The following is a 22,814-nucleotide window of genomic DNA, read 5'->3' on the forward strand; positions in this document are numbered from 1 at the left end:
GCAACATTTAAGGATATTACCTTTAACCTTAAAACACTACACATTGCAATGCGTAATTCAAAACATGGGTAAATCACCTGCAAAAGTAATATGTGTGTGTGTGTGTGTGTGTGTGTTAAGTTTTGCCTAAACCATTTATGACATAAAAGATAAGTTTCTGTGAGACTATTAACCATAATTAGTATAAGATGATGCAAGTAAACACACTCAGTGTGAGGTATAAGGTAGCTGGGTAATGTGTTTTACAAACCTATAGCACACCTCACCTCCCTCTGAGCTGCCAGTAAACCCAGATACATGACATTTTAAGGTCTCATGCTAATAAAGTGAGGATTAAAACATACTTGGCTGTTGTTTCGTGCCTCAAAGTCTCCCAGTCCAGAGGATTTCTCATGAAACAGCTTCCTCTGGCTCTCACCCAGCAAGAAACACACCAGCCACTTATACGCTGCCAGAGGCACTGAGGACACAACATCACACAATATAATAATATTAAAATAAATAAAGCACAGATGATGCAAGCAATTGAATAAGAGTCTGAAAAAAAGAATAGTTTCAAAATAAGTTAATATTTTGTTTAAACATGACCGTAAAAACAAACTGAAGTTTTCACATTTCATTATGTGGAAAGGGATACATAAAAGGCCACTAAATAAGATAATTAAACAAATATTGAACAGATATTGGATTTATTGTTGGAATAGGTCTGTTTTGCAGAGATTTGGTGCACACAGATGTAATCATGGATTAGGTATCTGGGTGGGGACTGTGACTAAAGAACAAGAGGTCTCGTGTTTTGGATGGTTGAGGTTTGGACGTATTTCTTTAACTCATGACGCAGAAGTAACCCGAACTCTAGATCCACAGAGAAACGAACTTAAGCGCATTCACGCTGTAATAACAGAATCAACAGATGAACCTTGCAAAATCCAAATCTACTGACCAAGACTACAAACCTTTGAAATTCAACCTAATCAGTACAAACTAAGACATCCGTAACATCCTTTAAGACTTATAAACAACGAAACTGCTCTCCCATCTTATAAAGGAACTAATAAATCAGAAAACAATCCTGTATCTTCTCTAAATAAGAAAATAAGTTTGTTATGAGGTTGTTAAACAAGACCACACAGAGTGAAACTATTTAAATATCTTCACTACAGTCAATCAAGCAAGTTCTGAAGAAACAGAATGAGTATGATAAATAATTGAAGGTAAATGTTTATGCTAGTATTGATGTATATAGTGACATTGGTTTGTTTTTGATTATTCTTGCTTTTTTCCTATTTGGAGTCAGATTCAAATGGTCTCTAGATTGTCACTGAGACTTTTTAGTGCCTTAAAGATACAGCTGAGGTCAAATTTTTACATTCCCCTTTCAGAATCATTCAAAATGTTAATTATTTTACCAAAATAAGAGGGATCATACAAAATGCATGTTATTGTTTATTTAGTACTGACCTGAATAAGATATTTCACATAAAATATGCTTACATACAGTCCACAAGAAAAAATAATAGTTCAAAAGTTTACATCCCCTTAATACTGTGTTTTTACCTGAATGATCCACAGCTGTTGTCTTTTTGTTTAGTGATAGTTGTCCATGAGTCCCTTGTTTGCCCTAAACAGTTAAACTGTCTGCAGGTCCCACAAATTCTTTGGTTTTCCAGCATTTTTGTGTATTTGAACCCTTTCCAACGACTGTATGATATTGAGTTCCATCTTTCTCAACGAGGACAACTGAGGGACTCATGTGTAAGTATTACAGAAGGTCCAAACGGTCATTGATGCTTCAGAAGAAAACACGATGCATTAAGAGCCGGAGGGTGAAAACTTTTTGAACTTGAAGATCAGGGTAAATTTGACTTATTTTGTCCTCTGGGAAACATGTAGCTACCTTCTGTAGCCTCTGAAGGGCAGTACTAAATGAAGAAAATAAAGATATTTAGGCAAAGTAAGAAAAATGTACGCATCTACATTCTGCTCAAAAGTTTTCACCCCCGGCTCTTAATGCAAGGTTTTTCCTTCTGAAGCATCAGTGAGCGTTTTAACCTTTTGTAATAGTTGTCCTCAGTGTGAAAAGATGGATCACAAAATGATACAGTCATTGTTGGAAAGGGTTAAAATACACAAAAATGCTGGGGGAAAAAAATAATTTGTGGGACCTAAAGAATTTTTCTGAAGAACTGCGGGCAGTTAAACTGTTCAGGACAAACAAGGGACTATTGTAAACATCTTTCATGTGAAATATCTTATTCAGGTCAGTACTAAATAAACAATAACATGCATTTTGTATTATCCCTTTTATTTTGCTAAAATAATGAACATTTTTAATGATTCTGAAAGGGGATGTAAACTTATGACCTCAACTGTATTTAAAAGGTGGGAATAAAAACGTATTCATAATTTATAGAGATATTAAGTTCTAAGTCCAAACAGTTACCAAATAGTTGTGCAATATTGCCCCTTAAAATACAGGCTTCAATTAAAGTCTTACAGGTTTGGGATGACATAAGGCTGAGTAAATGATGACAGAATATTTGGATGAAAATTTTCCTTTAGTGTCATGATTTTGTTGGCCTGAAATTGGCCTGATTCAAGTCATGAACTAGGTTAAGAATGAGAGCATTCAACGTGTTGATGCAAAACAGCTGGGATGAAAAACAATATTAAAAGCAGTCTCCCTGGGCGCTTGTCACATGATGCGATAGGTGACAAAAGTCAGTTAAAACCCAAGTAGTCCACTCCCTATTCTCATCCAATTAAAACGATGATCCTCTGACCCCTGTAACCAGGCAACAACGAGTTGAGTCACCAGCTGAGGAATGATGTCAATAAAGAGAGCAGATGTGTAGCAGATGTGCAGCTCGGTTCAGGATGTAAAAACTCTCCCACTGGAGCAGTCTGCAGCATCAAGGAGCACTTTTAACAGTAAACCACACAAAAACACAGCGTGACGCAGATTCTCACATTCTCTCTGCGTGCGGTGGAGGTGCGAAAGTTGATGTATTAGATAATGTGCCCAGGAAAAAAACACTGTACACACAAACAACGTGGATTACACAAAACCAGCACCATGAAAGTAGGATATCAAATTGACACAAGGCTCAGTTTGTTTATTTGGCTTCCTCTGAGCATGAATGAATAATGACCCTATTAAACTAAACTACAATTTCACTAGCTGAATAACTGAACCAGATTTGTATTTTTTGAAGAAAATACCAGTGCTTCAAAAGAAAATGGTTAAAGTACATACGCAAATGCAACATAAATGCAACACTGTTCTTTCAGTTTTTAATATAGTTTAATGGATAAAAGAAAAGACCAATGCAAATTTGGTATGCAATTAATTGTTAGAAAGATTCACCTTAACATGGCATTTAAATAATATAATGGTGTCATAACATTGACATTATCTCAGTTTTATCCTAATCTTGCTTAAAACTTTAATCTTGAATTTCTGTAAAAATGGATCTGGGAAAAAAAAACATGTTCATTTCTTTAATTAATAATTGCTGTTTAGCACAGCATCTAAGTATTGGTGTCAGTGTTGTGGCCATTAAAATATGAAAAAATATAAATAAATTGAATTACATTTCAACTAATATAATACATTACCCCAAGGCTGAAATTATCCACAAAAATTCTAGTCTGGAGTTTAGCAGAGGAAAAAGAAGAGCACCAGGGGAACAGAGGTAACTCAGGTGAAGTGAATACTAAATGAGTAATGTGGCTGGGGTGTGCGGTTGTGAAGAATGTGCATATATCTGTCCCTGTTATGGAGAATGTAGTGTTAATGTTGCGTACCGGCTGAGTTCATGCACTCTTCCACTGAGCCAACTGTGAACTTGGTCTGCAGAATGCTGCTCATGTCTTCTAAAAAGTTCACTGTCTCAAGAGGGGATTCAATCCTTCCTTTACCTTGATTGAGAGAGAAAAACATAGAAAGCAATTTTAAAGAATTTTAAATTCACTTTCTCATTAGACACAAAAATCCTTCTTCATATTCTGCATACCACTAAAAACAATATGCAAAAAATGCTCTGGTTAACAAACACAAGTTCACTGCCATTACTTCCTTCTATTTAGAAATTCTTGACAACTAAAATGGGGAATAAATGTTCAAATCTTTCTGCTGTGTTCAAAAACTGAGTATAGCTTATGTGTCAAAACGAACTACATTGCAATCTGCCAAAAATCAACTATATAAAAAACAGAGGATTCATGTAAAAACTGAATTTTTTTATTGCCTAGTTTGTTGGAGACTAAAGTCTCAGCTTTAGAAGTCACGCCCATGGACCACTGGCTGAACATCTGATACATATGGCACACAAATTTGGAAACATTTCAGGAGTTTCGAAGTCGACATCTGATTGGTTGAATTCTACAGAATTCTACAGAGTGTCACGCTCTTTAACATAAGAAAAAACAGACAAAAATGCTGTGACGCCAAACCCCCTCATGGAAGAATAAAGCTGTTGTGTTTACAACGTGACAATGAGCGCTTATCAGGATCAACTAAATGCTGGATTTTTAAAAGTACAGTATCTCACAAAAAGTGATTACACCCCCCACAATTCTGCAACCATTTTAGTATATCTTCTAAAGGAACAATACTATAGAAAGGAAACGTAAATATATTTTAGAGTAGTCAATGTGGAGCTTGTATAGCAGTATACAGTACAGACCAAAAGTTTGGACACACCTTCTCATTTAAATGAATGAGAAGGTGTGTCCAAACTTTTGGTCTGTACTGTATATTTTTCTGTTTATTAAAGTTTTTACTCTACTTTTGTGCAGTTTTCAGTGGGTTAGTGATATTTTTTAAATATATATAAATTAATAAATAAATATTTTTTAATGGGTTTTTATACAAAAAAAAACTGCTTTTTTATGTAAAATTCACTTTATAAAAGACCCACATTTCATAACTTTATTTCATGGGGATAACATGGATAATTTCACATGGTTTAGTGTAAGATTTTTGTTTTAAAAGTTTTAAAAGTAAAAAAAACACCTGCAAATAACTTTTACCAGTAGGTGGCTGCAGAGCTCCACTATTTGCTATTTGCTATTTGACCACCTGAAAGATATTTTTTCACAAGTTTTTTCAGTTGAATTCATATCTACAGTACAGACCAAAAGTTTGGACACACCCTGAATGAGAAGGTGTGTCCAAACTTTTGGTCTGTACTGTAGATTTACTGTCCTCTAAAAAAAATAACTCAACATACAGCCATTATTGTCAAAATAGCTTGCAACAAAAGTGAGTACACCCTAAGTCGCTCTCAATCTGTCAAAAAAGACAGCGCGCAAAAAATCCGACCCGACAGAAAATAGGAAAAATAGGATACAGGCGTATAGGTGCACCCACTGTGAGCTGACAAGGTGTCAGTATGCTCATCAGGAGATGTTTGAGTCATAAATGGTCAAATAAAAAGGCTACTGTTACGTTTATTTTGGGGAAAAAGTTGCATATAGCCCCTTTAAAATACGTCTATTTTACAGACAGGCCTGTTATTGTGGGGACATTTCCATGCCCCTAAACATGATGTGGCACAAAAAAAAAAAAAAATGTGATTAGTTTTCTATACCTGTCACTCTTGGGGGGGTTCTTGGCCGTTCAAAGCAGCCATGGTTCCCAGACCTTCTGCCATCATCTGAAGCTATGCGAGAGTGCGAGAGGCTATGCGAGACTAGTCAGAGACTAAAATATATGTGAGAATTTAAATATAAATTATGTGAGAATGTGTAGAATTTCTATCCGTTTTCATTGTGTTAAGGGTTATTTAAACTCACTTTTTATGTTCAAAATTAGCTGCACAGACAATTTTTTTTGTCATGACTATTGCAGTGACTATTTGCACACTGAGGTATAAATAGTCAGTATAAATAGTATATTTGAACTTAGTGCAGGTAGTATTTATTGCTATTTGTACTTCCTTTTTTATCATGTCTGGTTCTCAAACCCTTGTGATGCTAAAATTAATTTCTCACACTCCTTTCAGTGCTGTCTGGTAATTGAGATCCAAAAAAATAACAACCAAAAAACATTACAAAGAATATTGCAAGTCTTACTGATCCTAAACTTGTAAACAGCAGTGTAAATATAAATTATGTGAGAAATTTCACAAATTCATTCCTATTTTTATTGTGTTCAAAATTAGCTGCACAGGCACAAAACAGACACACACAATTATTTTTTTTACTTTTTTTCCTTAAGACTACTGCACTGACTATTTGCACACTGAGGTGCAAATAACTATAAGTCAGTATAAACAGTATCTAACATTATTTGCACTTAGTGTAAGAAGTATTTATTGCTATTTAGACTGGTTGCCTGGTTCTCAAACCCTTGTCAAATCAAATCAAATCAAATCAAATCAAAAACCTTGTGAGGGTAAAATTTCATATTTCAGAGTCTGAGTGTGCTACAATAAAGTATTGTTACTTGACTCTTTGCTGTTTTTTAAAGTGTTTTTGGCAAACTGCATGGAAACCAATGGTGTCAATGTCATAAAACACATCTATGTGTTAAAACTTGAAACAAGCATATTAATGACCCAAAATGAAAAATATATAGAGACAAAACTTCAAGAAGAAACAACAGTTTAACTGCTATTTCAAGCAGCATGAAAACTGAGTCAACAGAAAGAAAAACCTCTAGTGTGTAGAGACCTTGCTGTTTGTGCTGAAGCCAGCTGAGCAGGTAGTTGCTGGTCTGCTGCAGAAGGACGTTGTTATCTCCTTCGTATGTGCAGTTTGGATCGTTGTCATCACGCATGTCTCCCAAGCGGTTCACTTTACACGAAAAGATAAACAGATTAACAGATAAACAGAAGCTGACTAGCAGTTCTTTTGATATTACACTCGGTGTTTATGCGTCTATTAAACATTTAGTTTACAAGGACTTTAAAAATTCCTCACTGGCAAGGTAACCATGTCCTCCACAAGCCTCTCGACATTCCTGAATGCCTCGCTGGGCTGTCCACGATCCCAGAGGTTTACTAGCACACGACATGGCATGGATCTCTCTGCCCAGTTCAGCCTGAGAAGTGACACACACACACACACACACACACACACACGTGATCAAAGACCAGAACCAGAAGACTTCCAGAATTTATTGATGCAGATTTAAGAAATCTTAAGAGTTTAAGAATGATAATTCTTAAATAATTATCTCAGATTTTATGGATGCTTGTACATCTAAAACATATCTTTAATATGAGGTTTACCTGTCTGTCACTTTTATCCTTCATTAAGAGTCCAATTTGAAATTCCACAAAGTTCATGCAGAAGGATCTGGTGAAGTGCTCCAGTGCGTACACCGCTGCCAGGAATGGAATAAGACGCCATTGCTGCAACAAAGGATGGAGCATAAGAACAGGAAGTAGGTAAAAATAAAATAAAATGTGCACATACAGTTAGCTTGATCTATGAACTAGTATAAGGTATACAATAGGTAACCTTCAGCGATAGGACACGTGGAAGAAGTGGAAGAAAATAAAATGATGTTGTTATGTTGTTACCTGAATGATCTACAGCCGTGTTTTTTTGTTTAGTGATAGTTGTTCATGAATCCCTTGTTAGTCCTGAACAGTTACACTGCCCACTGTTCTTCAGAAAAATCCTTCAGGTCCCAAGGTTCAAATGCTCACTGATGCTTCAAAAGGAAAAATGATGCATTAAGCCAGGGGTGTAAACTTTTGAACGGAATGAGGATGCAAATATTTTTATTATTTTGCCTAAATGTCATATATTTTCATTTAGTCCTGCCCTTCAGAAGCTACAGATAATTACATGTTCCCCAGAAAACAAAGTAAGTAAAAATTACCCTGATCTTTAAATTCCAAAAGTTTTCACCCCCCAGCTCTTAATGCATGAGTCCATCTGTTGTCCTCAGTGTAAAAAGATGGATCTCAAAATCATACAGTCATTGTTGGAAAGAGTTCAAATACACAAAAATTGCTGGAAAACCAAAATATTTGTGGGACCTGAAGGACTTTTCTGAAGAACAGTGGGCAGTTTAACTGTTCAAGACAAACAAGGGACTCATGAACAACTATCACTAAACAAAAAAAAAAAACACACACAGCTGTGGATCATTCAGTTAACAACACAGTATTAAGAATCAAGTGTATGTAAACTTTTGAACAGGATTAATATTATTTTATCTCTTGGACTATATGTAAACGTCTTTTATGTGAAATACATTATTTAGATCAGTACTAAATAAAAACAACATGCATTTTGTATGATCCCTCTTATTTTGGTAAAATAATTAACATTTTGCAGATTCTGCAAGGTGTATGTAAACTTTTGACTTCAACTGTATACATTCATGATTTTTAGTTGTTTTAGTTAACTTATTTACAGTATGAGTATGAGTGTACTGAACAATAAAAGGAATATATGCATTTAGGTTGGTTTAGGGTTCAGTACATAGTAAATACATGTAAAATAGGACTTTTAAGTGGTACCATTATTTCCTGTAGGTGACTGAACTAAAGCTAAATGTGCTCACATTTGATTTTTAATCACTGTATTATTTTAAAATGTAATTGTTTTTCAATTACATTGATTTTTAAAAGATTTGAATTAAAAAGTTTAATTTTTTTTTAAGTTTTAGGCAAATTAAGGAGGAAAAGGTAAATTAGAAAAACAAAGGGAACACCTTGACTAATAAAAAAAGACTTATGACTTATTCAGAGTCTTCTTGATGTAGCAACAATAAACAGATGTTTTCTTCTGTCATGAAATGTTTCCACGGGAGAGTATCAGTATTCTGTACCTGTAGCTGATATTCCAGCACTGGAATCTCCTCGTCCTCTTTGGGCCCAAACTGTCTGCGTGTGGCAGAGAATCGCATAGCCACAGTCACTGCAAGCTTCAGATTGACCAGTGCCATCCTTGTAATGCCCACTCTGCCTCCTGACAGAGCCCCTAAAGATGCCCCAAACCGCTTATTGGGGTCCTATAAAGGTGTGTGGTTAGAAAAAAGACAGGATGGAAAGAAACATGATAAAGAATGTCAGGAAAAAGAAGGGCAAATAATATTTCATTCATTCATCTTCAACCTCTCGCCTCTGTTTGTTTTCAGAAAAAGCCCTTTATGTCTTTCTGTCAGTAATATTGGCTGGTGTCCTAGCTTTCCCTGTGATTAAAAACTCCCTGTTTGTTTGAAATGAAAGCATAGGGATTCCTTCTCGTACATCTTGCATAGCACAGCACAGCAGCTGGAAAAACAGCTGCTGCACCACTGCTCTCTCTTACTGCAGAGGGAACAAAGCTTTGCAAGATGTCTACACAGATACACACCAAAATAGCTCAGATTTTTCCTACGTTCATAATATCAAAGAAAATGCCGTTGCTTTGCACATATCCTATATTTGAAAAATGAAAGATGTTACAATAAGCTTTTTATACATTAACATAGCTAATGCATTGAACTAACAATGAATGAACAATTATTTGTCATTTTTATTATTTTAGGTTAACAAGAATTTATTAATATGACACTGTTCATTGTTATTTCATGTTAGTTCTTAATGCAATAATGTAGAATAGCTATTACTAATGTGTATGTATATAACCTTGTTTTGTAAATGGATCATTTTACTGTAACTGCAATAAAACCAGGCACTACCAGTCAAAAGTTTTTGAACAGCAAGATTTTTAATGTTTTTTTTTTTAATATTTTTCTTTTGCTCACCAAGCCTGCATTTATTTGATCCAAAAGACAGCAAAAGCAGTAATATTGTGAAATATTTTACTATTTAAAATAACTGCTTCATATTTGAATATATTTTAAAATGTAATTTATTCCTGTGATCAAAGCTAAATTTTCAGCATCATTACTCCAGTAATTATACTCCAAACATTTTATTATTATTATTATTATTATTATTATCAATACCTAAAACAGTTGAGTACATTTATTTTCAGGATTCTTTGATGAATAGAATGATCCAAAGATCACCATTTATCTGAAATAAAAAGCTTTTGTTACATTATACACTATACCCATTCAAAAGCTTGGAGTCAGTATAATTTTTTTTGGAGAAATTATAGAAATTAGTACTTTTATTTATCAAAGATGCTTTAAATTGATCAAAAGTGATGATAAAGATATTAATAATGTTACAAAAGATTTTTATTTCAGATAAATGTGGTTCTTCTGAACTTTCAATTTATCAAAGAACCCTAAAAAAACTACTTGGTTGTTTTTAACATAATAATAAATGTCTTTTGAGCAGCAAATCAGAATATTAGATTGATTTCTAAAGGTGACTGGAGTAAATATGCTACAAAAAATCAGCTTTAAAATCACAGGAATAAATTACATTTTACAATATATTCAAATAGAACCGTTCTTTAAATATTTCAGAATTTTACTGTTTTTGTTGTACTCTGGATCAAATAAATGCAGACTTGGGGCGCAAAAGAGACATTAAAAACTTTAAAAATCCTGGTAGACTTGACAGGTAGTGTATGCAATGTTTATTAGGCAGTTATATAAAATTGCTTACTTTAAAAGGTGAAACGTAACGCCCATCAGGCGTAACATCTCCTGTTTTGTTTAGCAAGTTTTCCCGAGGTACCCTCACATTGTGGAACACTGCAAAACTGAGAAAAATGTTAAATGATTACAATGAAAAGTACACTGAAAAACAACATTTTCATTTATACAAACAGAAGGGTATATTATGAAGATGAAGGGAGGCAGATATCTGATGGATATGTTGTAGTTTCCATTTACCATCATTGCCATCTAATGGCCAAATGCTGTAATTGCAACAGCTCAGCAGTCCACAGCCTAGCAGTAAACTCACCCATTATCCAGACCGTTCTGACCCAGTTTCTTTCCCATATCCCCAACCATCACTCCTGGCATTGCCAGCAAGGTCTTTGGATCCCTGACCTAAAAAGTTAATGACATTAAGACCAAATTATTCACAGCTGCTCTAACAAGACAAGCAAATGAACTGAAAAATGCATTTTCACACATACTTGGACTACAAAAGAGTGAAGGCCGTGACATTGACCATCAGGGGTGTAGAGCTGTGCAAATACAACTGAATGAGTGGCCGTCTTTCCCAAGTTCCCAACCCAGAACTTTGCCGCTTCAAAGTCTGGAGAGTTTAAAACAAATTCCTGCGGATTTTAAAACAACATAAATTAGCTAGGGCCATCTAAAATAATTAAACAAAAGAAAGGAATAGTAAAAACCAGGTAAAAGAGGAGGATTTCGCTATAAGCAAGTCAAGGTTTGAGATATTTTTTGTCTCTAAAATGGTCCATATTGTCACACTGTGATTTGTGACCCTGGATAAGTGTACATTTTTCTAAACTGATATTTATACATCATATTAAAGCTGAATAAATAAGCTTTTCATTGATGTATGGTTTGTTAGGATAGGACAACATTTGGAATAATCTGGAATCTGAGGGCAAAAAATTCAAAATATTGAGAACATTGTCTTTAAAGTTGTCCAAATGAAGTTCTTGGCAATGCATATTACTAATCAAAAAGTATAAGTTTTGATATTTTTACGGTAATAAATGTACAACATATCTTCATGAAACATCTTTACTTCATATCCTAATACTTTTTGGAATAAAAGAAAAATACAATGTATTTTTGGCTGTTGCTACAAATATACCTGTGCTACTTAAAGGATTAGTTCACTTCCAGAACAAAAATTTACAGATAATTTACTTACTTAATAACAAGATGTTCATGTCTTTCTTTCTTCAGTTGTAAAGAAATTATGTTTCTTGAAGAAAACATTTCAGGACTTCTCTCCATATAGTGGACTTCAATGGTGCCCAAGTTTGAACTTCCAAAATGCAGTTTAAATGCAGATTCAAAGGGCTCTAAATGATCCCAGCTGAGGAGCCGAAGGGTCTTATCTAGCAAAACAATCTGTCATTTTCGCACCAAATTGACAATTAATACTTTTTCATCTCAAATGCTTGTCTTGTCTTGTTTCTGCTTTGCTCATGCATAGTCTATGTAATCTTGCTGAATGCAGTTAGGGAATGTCGAAAAACTCCCATCTTGTTTTCTTCCTCAACTTCTAAATCGTCCAACATCGCTGTTTTACCTTTTTTTTGGTAAACGCTGTTTGATCTTTGCATGTTTACTTTGTAAACACTGGGTCAGGACTTCTGCAGCAATGTAGGATGATTTTAAAGTTGGGTAAGAAAATGAGATGGAAATTTTTCGACATACCTTAACTGTCTTAAACAGGAAAACCACAGTTCACGTGGACGTAGACAAGATAAGCGTTTGAGGTTAGAAAGTACATAAATAGTGAATTTGTTTTGAAAAAGACCCTTCTTCTTTGGCTGGGATCATTTAGAGCCCTTTGAAGCTGCATTTATACTGCATTTTGGAAGTTCAAACTCGGGGGCACCACTGAAATCCAGTATAGGGAGATAATTCCTGAAATGTTTTCCTCACATTTCTTATCGACTGAAGAAAGAAAGACCTAAACATCTTGGATGACAAGGGGGTAAATAAATTATCTGTACATTTTTGTTCTGAATACTTTGTCTCTTGACTCCTTTAAGACTAGTTTTATGGTCCAGGGTCACATTTGACTTATTCAGATAACATATAAACACTATGAAATATTTGGTATGGTTGCTAATACTTCAGCAACCATGAATCAACAATGAACAATAGTATTTATTTCTATGTGAATGTTAACTTTACTTTAATATTTGCCTATTATTACATTAACATTAATATATAAACAGTCCATTTCTCTTTACCATTTGTAAGGCCCTATTTGTATAATCTCATGATATGTCTGCAATGTGTTTAGATTTGCGTTAGTATAGGACACTTATTAAATCTTGTATTAGAGTGTACTATAGTACCTGAGTGCTGGGGTCATATCTGGCTGTTGTCCTCAGAGCTCTTGTGTTGCTGCCATGGCTCAGCTCTGTCAATGCAAAGCATCCAAATGTCTAAACAGACAGACACGATATTAATATGCTGGCAGTGGCTCATGTGGTTTGAAATGACTAATGTCAAAGGAAACTCGTTGATTTGTATATACATTCACACGCAAACACACGCACACACACACAAACACACACGCAAATACGTAGCACCCTGGAACTTCCTGTTCATGGCCTAATACTAAGTTTGCGTGTCAAAATGTTCTAGTTGTATGGAAAGTGACTAATGATGTGCAAAACAGTCAAAGCCATCATTTAATGCATCATACTATTATACTTACAGCATCAAAATATTTGATTTGTTAACATTAGTTAATGTATTTACTAACATGAATGAACACATTTATTCATCTTTGTTAATGTTAGTTAATAAAAATATAGTCGTTCATTGTTCATGTTAGTTCACAGTGAATTAACTATATTAACAAACAACTTGTGATTTTATAAAGCATTATAAGTGAGTGCTGAAATTAACATGAACTACGATTAAGAAATGCTGTAGTATTGTTTATTCTTAGTTCATGTTAACTAATGTTACCTAAGGAACCTTATCTAATCTTAATAAATACAAGGTTTGATTTTGAAAATGTATTACTATATGTTGAAATTAATATTAACTTAATTAAATGCTATAGAAGAATTTTTCATTGTTAGTTTATGTTAAATCATGCGGTTAACTAAGGAAGTTTATTATAAATTATTGTAAATTCCTTTGAGTAGTGGGTTTTGTAAACTAGTGGCCATCTCAAAAAATGATAAGCAACCATATTTGCTATAAATCCATTCAAAATATAGTGCATGTTTACTCATTATTCTGAAGCATTTGATTTAATTTTTATGGCTGATATGGTTTTATACTTGTTGCAAATCAGAGATCGTTTACCATCATTTGATCAATGTCCTTCACAAACATTAAGTGTCTCTGAGATCCTGTGTTTGCCACTGTGGCTCCAAACATCTACAAAAAAGATGAAAACAAAGAAATTCCGATTTAAAAGTTTTTTTTTTTAAAAACAATCATCACAAATATTAATTAACAATGTTGTATGGTCTTTTTGTGCATTATCCACAAGAAGGCAAAATATTACTTCAAGCGATTACCCATTTTAGTATGGCTTTCTTTATTAATAATAATAATAAAAAAGGAATCTGCAAAATGTTAATTATTTTACCAAAATAAGAGGGATCGTACAAAATGCATGTTATTTTTGTAGGGGAAAAAAATGCATTAAGAGCCAGGGGTGTAAACTGCTGAAAGGAATGAGGTTGTGTAAATTTTTCTTATATTTCATAAATATTTAGTACTGCCCTTCAGAAGCTATAGAAGATACATGTTTCCCAGAAGAAAAAATAAGTTACATTTATTCTGATCTTCAAATTCAGGCTCTTAATGCATTGTTTTTTCCTTCTGAAGCATCAGTGAGTGTTTGAACCTTCTGTAATAGTTGCATATGAGTCCCTCAGTTGTCCTCAGTGTGAAAAGATGGATCTCAAAAGCTCTCAAAATTGTAGATCAATCAGGTAACAACACAGTATTAAGACTCAAGCGTATGTAAACTTTTAAACAGGGTCATTTTTATAAATTCAACTATTATTTTCTCTGCTAAACTATATGTATCTTTTATGTGAAATATCTTATTCAGGTGATTACTAAATAAAAATACCATGCATTTTGTATGATCCCTCTTATTTTGGTAAAATAATTCACATTTTGCAGATTCTGCAAGGTGTATGTAAACTTTTGACTTCCACTGTATGTAAGGATTGCTATTCATGGGAGGGTAGTGTATTATGCTTCCACATTTTGGGGTCTCTGTAAGGAATGTGTAATGGGCTTACTCCTTTGTTAAGGAAGTACTTGGCTCCCAAAGACCAGTCATACATTCCCAGGCAGTCATTGAGGATTGTCAACTTCCAGGGGTTCTGCATTGCATCATCTCGTGTTACAAAGTCATATTTAAATAACTGTTTACAGCGGCGGAAGGTAAGCTCTCGCTTCTGCTCCACTGGGACATCCTCACCAGGCTGCCGGGCAAAGAGCGGGTCACTCTCCAGTGTTCTGAACACGTGCTGCTGCTCAGAGAGACAAACAAAAAGACAGCAGAGAAGAAATCTATATCAATGACTGTGGATTAGTGTTTGGAGAAACTAGCTTTTCGAAACTCTGAATCAACTGAACCAACTGCACTCAAAACAAGGTTTGCAGCACCTGCTGGTCAAAACAATATAAATGCAACGGAGGCTAAGTGCAAGAATGTATAATTACACCTTTTACATAAAAATTGTAAATGCGTTCATAAAAGTATAATCAGTTAAATGTTATCTACAAATAATTAAATACCATTAAATATGAATGTTCTGTCAAATTTGTGTTTGTTTATTAATGTGTAGTTCTTTGTTTTGTGTGTTATTAGGCAGGCCTTGGTAAACTAGGTCAATTAAATATCACTCTCATTTTAATATGCAAACATAAGTATTAAAAATTATTTAAATGAATTATAATCGTACTAAATTGACACTTTTTTATGTTTTTCCACGTTTTGAAAGCGCCTATCCCTTAACTTAGACTGGTCAAAAAAAGAAATCATTCATTTGAAATTCAGCTCAGTCTGAAAAGTTTTTCTGATATGGACTAAATGGACTAAGCAAAGTATATTCATAGGGTTGTTAGGACAGATGTTTGTGATTTGAGAGTTTATTTTTGATTTATATAAGTGACAGCTGCCCAAGTTATACTGAATATACAATTGAGGTCAAAAGTTTACATATACCTTGCAGAATCTTCAAAAATGTTAATTAGAATAAGAAGGATCACACAAAATGCATGTTTTTTTAAATTGATAAGATTTTTCCCATAAAAGACATTTACATATAGTCCACATCCACATGAGAAAATAATAAATTAATTTATAAAAATTCAAAAGGTTACATACACTTGATTCTTAATAATGTGTTGTTATCTAAATTATTCATAGCTGTATGTTTTTTTTTTTTTGATAGTTGTTCATGAGTCCCTTGTTTGTCCTGAACAGTTAAACCGCCCGCTGTTCTTCAGAAGAATCCTTCAGATCCCACAAGTTCTTAGTTTTTTCAGCATTTTTGTGTATTGGAACACTTTCCAACAATGACTGTATAATTTTGAGATCAATCTTTTCACACTGAGAGACTCATATGCAACTATTACAGAAGGTTCAAATGCTCTCTGATGCTCCAGAAGCAAAAATTATGCATCGCGAGCCAGGGGTGTAAACTTTTGAACAGAATGATTTTTAATTTTTTCTTATTTTGTCTAAATATCATTTTTTTTTTTTACTGCCCTTCAGAAGCTGCAAAAGATACTTACATGTTTCCCAGAAGACAAAATAAGTTAAATGTGATCTTCAAATTCAAAAAGTTTTCACCCCTCGGCTTTTTTCAGTGAGCATTTTAACCTTCTGTAATAATTGTAAGAGTCCCTCAGTTGACCTCAATGTGAAAAGATGGATCTTAAAATCATACAGTCATTGTTGGAAAGGGTTCAAATTCAAAAACATGCTGACAAACCAAAGAATTTGTGGGACCTGAAGGATTTTTCTGATCAACAGCTGGCAGTTTAACTGTTCAGGACAAACAAGGGACTCATGAACAACTCACGACTCATTTTCTCCTGTGGACTACATGTAAACATCTTTTACGTGAAATATGTTATTCAGGTCAGTACTAAATAAAAAAATGACATTCATTTTGTATAATCCCTCTTATGTTTGTACAATAATTAACATTTGCACATTCTGCAAGGTGTATGTAAACTTTTGACCTCAGCTGTAATTGCTGTTTAAAATAAAATATTTTAAAATATGTCAGATATTAGAAATGTTATGAAAATAAGGATTTTCTTTATTTATTATATGGTTTCATTTATAAAAAGAATAGCAAATACCTTGAATGCAATGATTTCATCACCCTCTAGAAACCGCAACATTTCCTTCCAGCTGAAGGACGCTTTCGTCCTGTAGATATCCAGTGGACCACTGGGAAGGTCTGGGATGTCCTCATCCATTTTCTCTCCCAAAATGTATTTAGCATCTGTGATGGCTGGCACACTCATGTTCTGACACAAAGGCACTTTAAAACCTTCAGGAAGAAAAAGACAAACATGACTAAATCAATCATGTTCACAACATAGATTTTAATAACTGTCACTGATCATGTCAATGATTTTCTGAAGGAAAGAAAATTACTGTATGCTTTTCCAGTTTCCAGCAGTATGTTTAGTAAATGTCTGAATTAGCCATTCCCACGTATAATGGACTTCAGGGTTTTCCAGTTAACAATCAATATGTCAGCATATTCCTATGCTACACTTTCTGGATGCCTGCATCTGTAAATTATTTCATTGCACGTTATTTGTTATAGCATTTAGCTCAGATTTTGTAATATTTTCCATGTGATTAATGCATAATTCATTTCACAAACTTTACCATTTGCAGGACTTGTGGGGTTAACACCTGTGATCTAGTTATCAGGCCAACTCAATGCAAAGTTCAATGACAGTTACAAAGCTCACTGTCACAAAACAGCTCAAACAAAACACCCATTTAAATTGTTTAAGATGAGTTAAAAAATAATACGGCACATACAATTTCTTTCTGCATATACATAAAGTATAACATGTCAACATACATTATCAAAACATAATCACCACCGTCCATTTATTACTATTCTAGCACGTCGTTAGCTAACGTCATTTCACCACTCACACACCGTAAAGAAAACGTTTTAAAAGTGCATTGTTTTTAAAGCTGCAGAAAGATTTGCTTTCATATCATTAGTTTGAATAGTGCTGAAATAACTTGAAAATATCTTACCTTGTCCCGTAACCTCGAGAGCTCCTGTACTCAGCACTGCCCCTTCGGAGGAGGAAGTGATCATGTGACAACATACAACCAATCAGAGAAGCGCTGCTGCTTAAAGGCACACTGCACTAAACTAACCTTTCACCATTAAAAAACACCTGTGCCCACAGTGACAGCCAGCGTCATAAAGGTGTAGTCTCCCTGGAGGAGTGTGATACCTTTGGGATTTTTAGATTATTTTTAGGTTATGTTTCCTGACAGTAGCAATATTGTAAGACAAGGCAATTTATATTTAATTTATACATCTTATTTAGGCTGATCCACAATGATAATTCAAAGGGCTTTACATAAATAGGTAGAAAAAAAAAAACATAAAATAAACATAACAGCTAAATAAGAACTGAATAAATTACTGATTACAATAAAACTGATTACACACATACAGGACGCGGCAATGAACACTGCTTATTCCCGTTCAAGTACACAGCTAAACAGGTGTGATTTTAATATGAAACAATGAATTTTGTACGCCAGGGGACGCTGTTATGCAGCTCTTCAGAAAGACACCGGGGTGTGTGTTTTTGTGCCTTGCACTTGCTTTATTTGCTTCTTTTGGGTCTTGGATTTCCAGCCCGTTAACAGGGATTTTGCCATGATATGACTACTGACAACACTAGAAAGGGCACTTTGGAAAGAAATACAATAACCACATCACGTGTAAAGGGAATACACAGATGCCAAACAATAATCTTCCAAAGAATCTTTTGATTTTGAATCATTTATTATTAGAAGTAGCATAGCAAATAATTTTATTATGAGGAAGTTGGGTCTTGCTTTCTAACTCACACGTGGGCTGTACTATAGCTGTTTTGTGATTTGCTGACTTGCTGGCAAGAACTGCAGTGCTGCATGAAAACCATTCCAGTCATGCAACATGCATGCATAGATAAGGTAGAATAAAATAAAAATAAAAATATAAACAAACAAACTGCAGTGTCACTTATATTGTAAGCCTTTCGGTCATTTATATTCAGTGCCACCAAGAAAACAACATAAGAACATCCCAACAACTACATTAAATACAGTAAAGATTTTGTTAATGTTTACATTCTTAATTAATAAACTATTTGTTTTATTATATATTCTTAAGTCGCATTTCAACATAAATCCTGATAGGGGTTTCACGCAGATCATGACCTCAGGCTTTCTCACGGCCTCTTATCCCTTCTCTTCCTCTGGGCTCACTCGATCCCTCTTTTCCTCTCTGTTTGTTCCATGGGGAGCAATGACACACTTTGTGCCCCTGTCAGGCCTAAAACACTGAACTCACAAACACTATCTGAACAAAAAAACAGATATACATTAATCATGCATGGGGAAGCAATAACTCTGTGCAAGCTTTCTGTGTACTATATGGGCAAACAACTGACTGGGCTGGGGCAAAGTGTGCCTACAACATACTCTAATAATACAACACGGCTGAAACAAATAATGGCCTTACTTTTCTATACAATCTGTCAAGAAGATTAAAAAACAAAAGAACTCCTTCTCAATTACAGTTAATGGGGTTAATTTTTCATTACATTTTTAACTTTTAGATCTATTTTTGTTATATTAAGGTTTATTTGCACTAAATTTCAATTAAGTGGTTTTATGTGTACTGTAGATTTTAACCAACCTTTGGGTAAAATATGGACTAACCCAACTTTTGGGTTAAAAATTTAATTGAACAAAATTGGGATCTGAGTTGAAACAACCCAGCATTAACAAAAGCTTTGTAATAAGCTTGTAATACAAATAAACATAAACCTTGCAGAATCAGCAGAATGTTGATTATTTTACCAAAATAAGAAGGATTACGCAAAATGTATGTTGTTTTTTATTTAGTACTTATTCAGGATAAGATATTTCACATACAAGATATTTACGTATACTCCACAAGAGAAAATAATAGTTAAATTTATTAAAATGACCCTGTTCAAAAGTTTACATACACTTGATTCTTAATACTGTGTTGTTTGTTTTGTTTTTGTTTAGTGACAGTTGTTTATGAGTCCCTTGTTTGTCCTGAACACTTAAACTGCCTGCTGTTCTTCTGAAAAAAAATTTAAGGTTCTATGATTTTTCTGCATTTTTGTGTATTTGAACACTTTCCAACAATGACTTTATGATTTTGAGATCCATCTTTTCACTCTGAGGACAACTGAGGGACTGATATGCAACTATTACAGAAGGTTCAAACACCCACCGATGCTTCAGAAAGAAAACATGATGCATTAAGAGCCGGGGGTAAAAACTGTTTGAATTTGAAAATCAGGGTAAATGTAACTTTTTTTGTATCTTCTTTTGTATCTTCTGTAGCTTCTAAAGGGCAGTATTAAAAAAAAAAAGATATTTGGGCAAAATAAGAAACATATATACATATTCATTCTGTTCGAAAGTTTACACCCTTGGCTCTTAATAAATCGTGTTTCCTTCTGAAGCATCAGAGCATTTAACCCTTATGTAACAGTTGCATAGTCCCTCAGTTGTCCTTAGCGTGAAAAGATGGATCTCAAAATCCTACAATCATTGTCTCAGAAAGGGTTCAAATAAACAAAAATGCTGAAAAACCAAAGAATTTGTGGGACCTAAACATTTTTTCTGAAGAACAGCGGTCAGTTTAACTGTTTAGAACAAACAATGGGCTAATAACCAACTATCAAAAAAAAAAAAAAAAAAAATACAGCTGTGAATAATTCAGGTAACAACACAGTATTCAACTATTATTTTCTCTTGCGGACTATAAGTAAAAGTCTTTTTATGTGAAATATCTTATTCAGGTCAGTACTCCATAAAAAACAATAACATTTTGCGTAGTTCAGTGATCAGTTTTGATCTCATTGTTGTTTTTAAATATATTTTATTTATTAAGATTTGGAAGTAGACTAAAAGCCAATATATTATGGTTAGCTTATTAGAATAGACGCCAAAGACATTAGGAAAAGTGTTTGGTGTCACACCCATAAACCCATAAAGCAAAGAGTGAACAAATGCTATAATGTATATGCAATATTTATGCCGTTCATTTCCTCTCTCTAAGTGCACGTCATTTTAATGGATCTGGAAACAGGGAAATGCTTTGTGATATCCTTTAGAAGCTTCCGCTTACTGTTGAATCTCGTCAGCCCTGCTATCGGTATGCAAACAATGCAAAAACTTCTTTTGTTTCAGCAGTGAAGCTCTACGGTTTGTATTACAAAATCTCCCAGCGTCCAAAAAACTGTATCATTTCCCCCTTCAGATGAGAGCAGCGCCTTTGTGTTCATTTCCCGAGCTCGTACGAACTGGGTGTGTCCGCTCTGTCAATCAAGACTTGCTCAATCCGTAAGCTCCGCCCCTTCTGTTCTCAGCTCCCTGCAGCACACGGACTGTCAACTCACCGCGCAACTTTGCTCAATCACTGGATTTTACATCACTTTTGGAGTACAAAAACTTACTTTTCCGGGGTGTAACGTCATTGGAACTGTCTTGGATGAGATGGAGGTTTAGTGGGGCTGATTGTCGTTGTAAAGAGTAAGATTTGGGTCATATTTAGTGTTTGATGGCTGCTGGGGATGGAGCCCAGCTGCCGGCGACCGTAGCGGCCAGCAGGAGCGTGGAGAAGGCGCTGGAAGAGGCTGCGTCCAGCGGAGCGCTCATCCTCTCCAACCGTAAACTAAAAGAGTTCCCACGCACCGCCAAGAACTATGACCTGTCCGACATTACACACGCAGGTAAGACTCAAATAAAGCGGTCACGGGATGAGAGAGGGGGAGCAATTGTGTCAGTACATTTAATGTCCTTTGTTTGAGTGTCTTCTTCACCTGCGCCCCTTCTGCAGGGGTGCACGAGCACCACCATCATCACGCCCGATCGAGAAAAAGCGGATCTTTTACTTTCTTGATCTCTGTAGGAAGCAGATCATCTGACAAGTTCATTTTAATCCTCGCTTTCGTTTCTAAAGAACTCAATCACTGCTCTAACATCAGCTTATTGTGTTTTTAAAGTCAGGTTGTTGTTGAGTTTGAAGCTGGTGTGTTTGCTTTAGAAATTGAAGACATCTGCGCTCTGCTTCTCTTCCTGTTGTTGAGGTGGAAACTACACTCAGACTGAGCCATCTTAGACCCAGTGTAAAACTTCACATGTGATCATCTGAGTGCAGTGAAAACCCAGCAAAACTGGTGAGATAAAATGTTATTGTTGTAGTCAGCTCATTTGAGTGCACTCTCTTTGGAAGGGAGCTCGTTGAGATCCATCTTGCCAGCAGCACTAATATGACCATCTGCTCCTCTCATACAAAGTGGGTATAAAGCAGTTTGTCTTTGAGCCACAGAAACCCCCACACGCACATGGTCTGAAGTCTAATAGAGATGTTGCAGTGCATTTACCATGTAGTTTGGGCTAGGCGCCAATAATATCTGCATGTGGCATTTCATGCCATTTACTGTCATTTCAGTTCTTCTACCTCTTGTGACCAACAGCTGGAGTTACCGAGAAGCTAGAAATATGCTGAAATAAAAACTCAGATGCATTTATAACAGCGCTAAAACTACTTGAATTTACATGCAGAAGAATATTCTGATATTTACACATTTAAATGCATTATTAAGATTGTCATAATCCACTTAGGCCAATATTCAAGTTTCTACCTTTCAGATTTGTGTGTAATTAAGAGTATTCACTTTAACTTCACATCCCTTTTTATCTGCTCATGTCCAAACCAAGGTCACTCTGTGTGATGTTAGAAAGAGACAGTTGAGCTACTGAACAAAACACATTTTTGGAGCGAGGAAGAGGCCTACGTTTTCTAATTCATTGTGCTCTGGTATGCCATTGTTAAAGACATGAATGAGAATTGTTTAGAGTTCATTAAATTAAATGCAGCATAATAAACAGCAAGAATGAGCATCTCCAATATGAAAATTAATGCACATAGTTTATTATGAATATTCTGATTACGTGCACACAGGAATAGTCAGAATT

At 34.8% G+C, this 22,814-nt stretch overlaps 2 protein-coding genes across 4 annotated transcripts in view; one reads left to right on the plus strand and one right to left on the minus strand.

The window, feature by feature from the left end:
• Positions 1 to 17,878, minus strand: part of acox3 (acyl-CoA oxidase 3, pristanoyl) — a 29,743-nt gene extending 11,865 nt beyond the window's left edge. The window contains exons 1-14 of one of the 2 annotated variants that reach the window (XM_073835791.1): positions 17,823 to 17,878; positions 16,895 to 17,088; positions 14,815 to 15,048; positions 13,859 to 13,933; positions 12,892 to 12,981; positions 11,014 to 11,157; positions 10,836 to 10,924; positions 10,533 to 10,629; positions 8,795 to 8,977; positions 7,239 to 7,361; positions 6,928 to 7,048; positions 6,679 to 6,801; positions 3,808 to 3,921; positions 345 to 460 (exon numbers count right to left, since the gene is read on the minus strand). In XM_073835791.1, coding sequence (XP_073691892.1) covers positions 345 to 460; positions 3,808 to 3,921; positions 6,679 to 6,801; positions 6,928 to 7,048; positions 7,239 to 7,361; positions 8,795 to 8,977; positions 10,533 to 10,629; positions 10,836 to 10,924; positions 11,014 to 11,157; positions 12,892 to 12,981; positions 13,859 to 13,933; positions 14,815 to 15,048; positions 16,895 to 17,062 — 1,677 coding nt within the window. In that variant the 5' untranslated portion in view covers positions 17,063 to 17,088; positions 17,823 to 17,878. Of the gene's footprint in view, positions 1 to 344; positions 461 to 3,807; positions 3,922 to 6,678; positions 6,802 to 6,927; positions 7,049 to 7,238; positions 7,362 to 8,794; positions 8,978 to 10,532; positions 10,630 to 10,835; positions 10,925 to 11,013; positions 11,158 to 12,891; positions 12,982 to 13,858; positions 13,934 to 14,814; positions 15,049 to 16,894; positions 17,089 to 17,195; positions 17,218 to 17,822 lie in introns of those variants that run through there. The other variant, XM_073835792.1, reaches the window with a different exon arrangement.
• Positions 17,879 to 21,213: 3,335 nt separating this feature from the next.
• The window catches only part of lrch4 (leucine-rich repeats and calponin homology (CH) domain containing 4), a 96,202-nt gene continuing 94,601 nt past the window's right edge, over positions 21,214 to 22,814 (plus strand). For both annotated transcript variants that reach the window (XM_073835794.1, XM_073835793.1), the window contains exon 1: positions 21,214 to 21,565. In XM_073835794.1, the coding sequence (XP_073691895.1) occupies positions 21,394 to 21,565 (172 nt within the window). In that variant the 5' untranslated portion in view covers positions 21,214 to 21,393. The remainder of the gene's footprint in view (positions 21,566 to 22,814) is intronic.

This window comes from Garra rufa, chromosome 3 (genome assembly GCF_049309525.1).
Source record: "Garra rufa chromosome 3, GarRuf1.0, whole genome shotgun sequence".
Classification (NCBI taxonomy): Eukaryota; Metazoa; Chordata; class Actinopteri; order Cypriniformes; family Cyprinidae; genus Garra; species Garra rufa.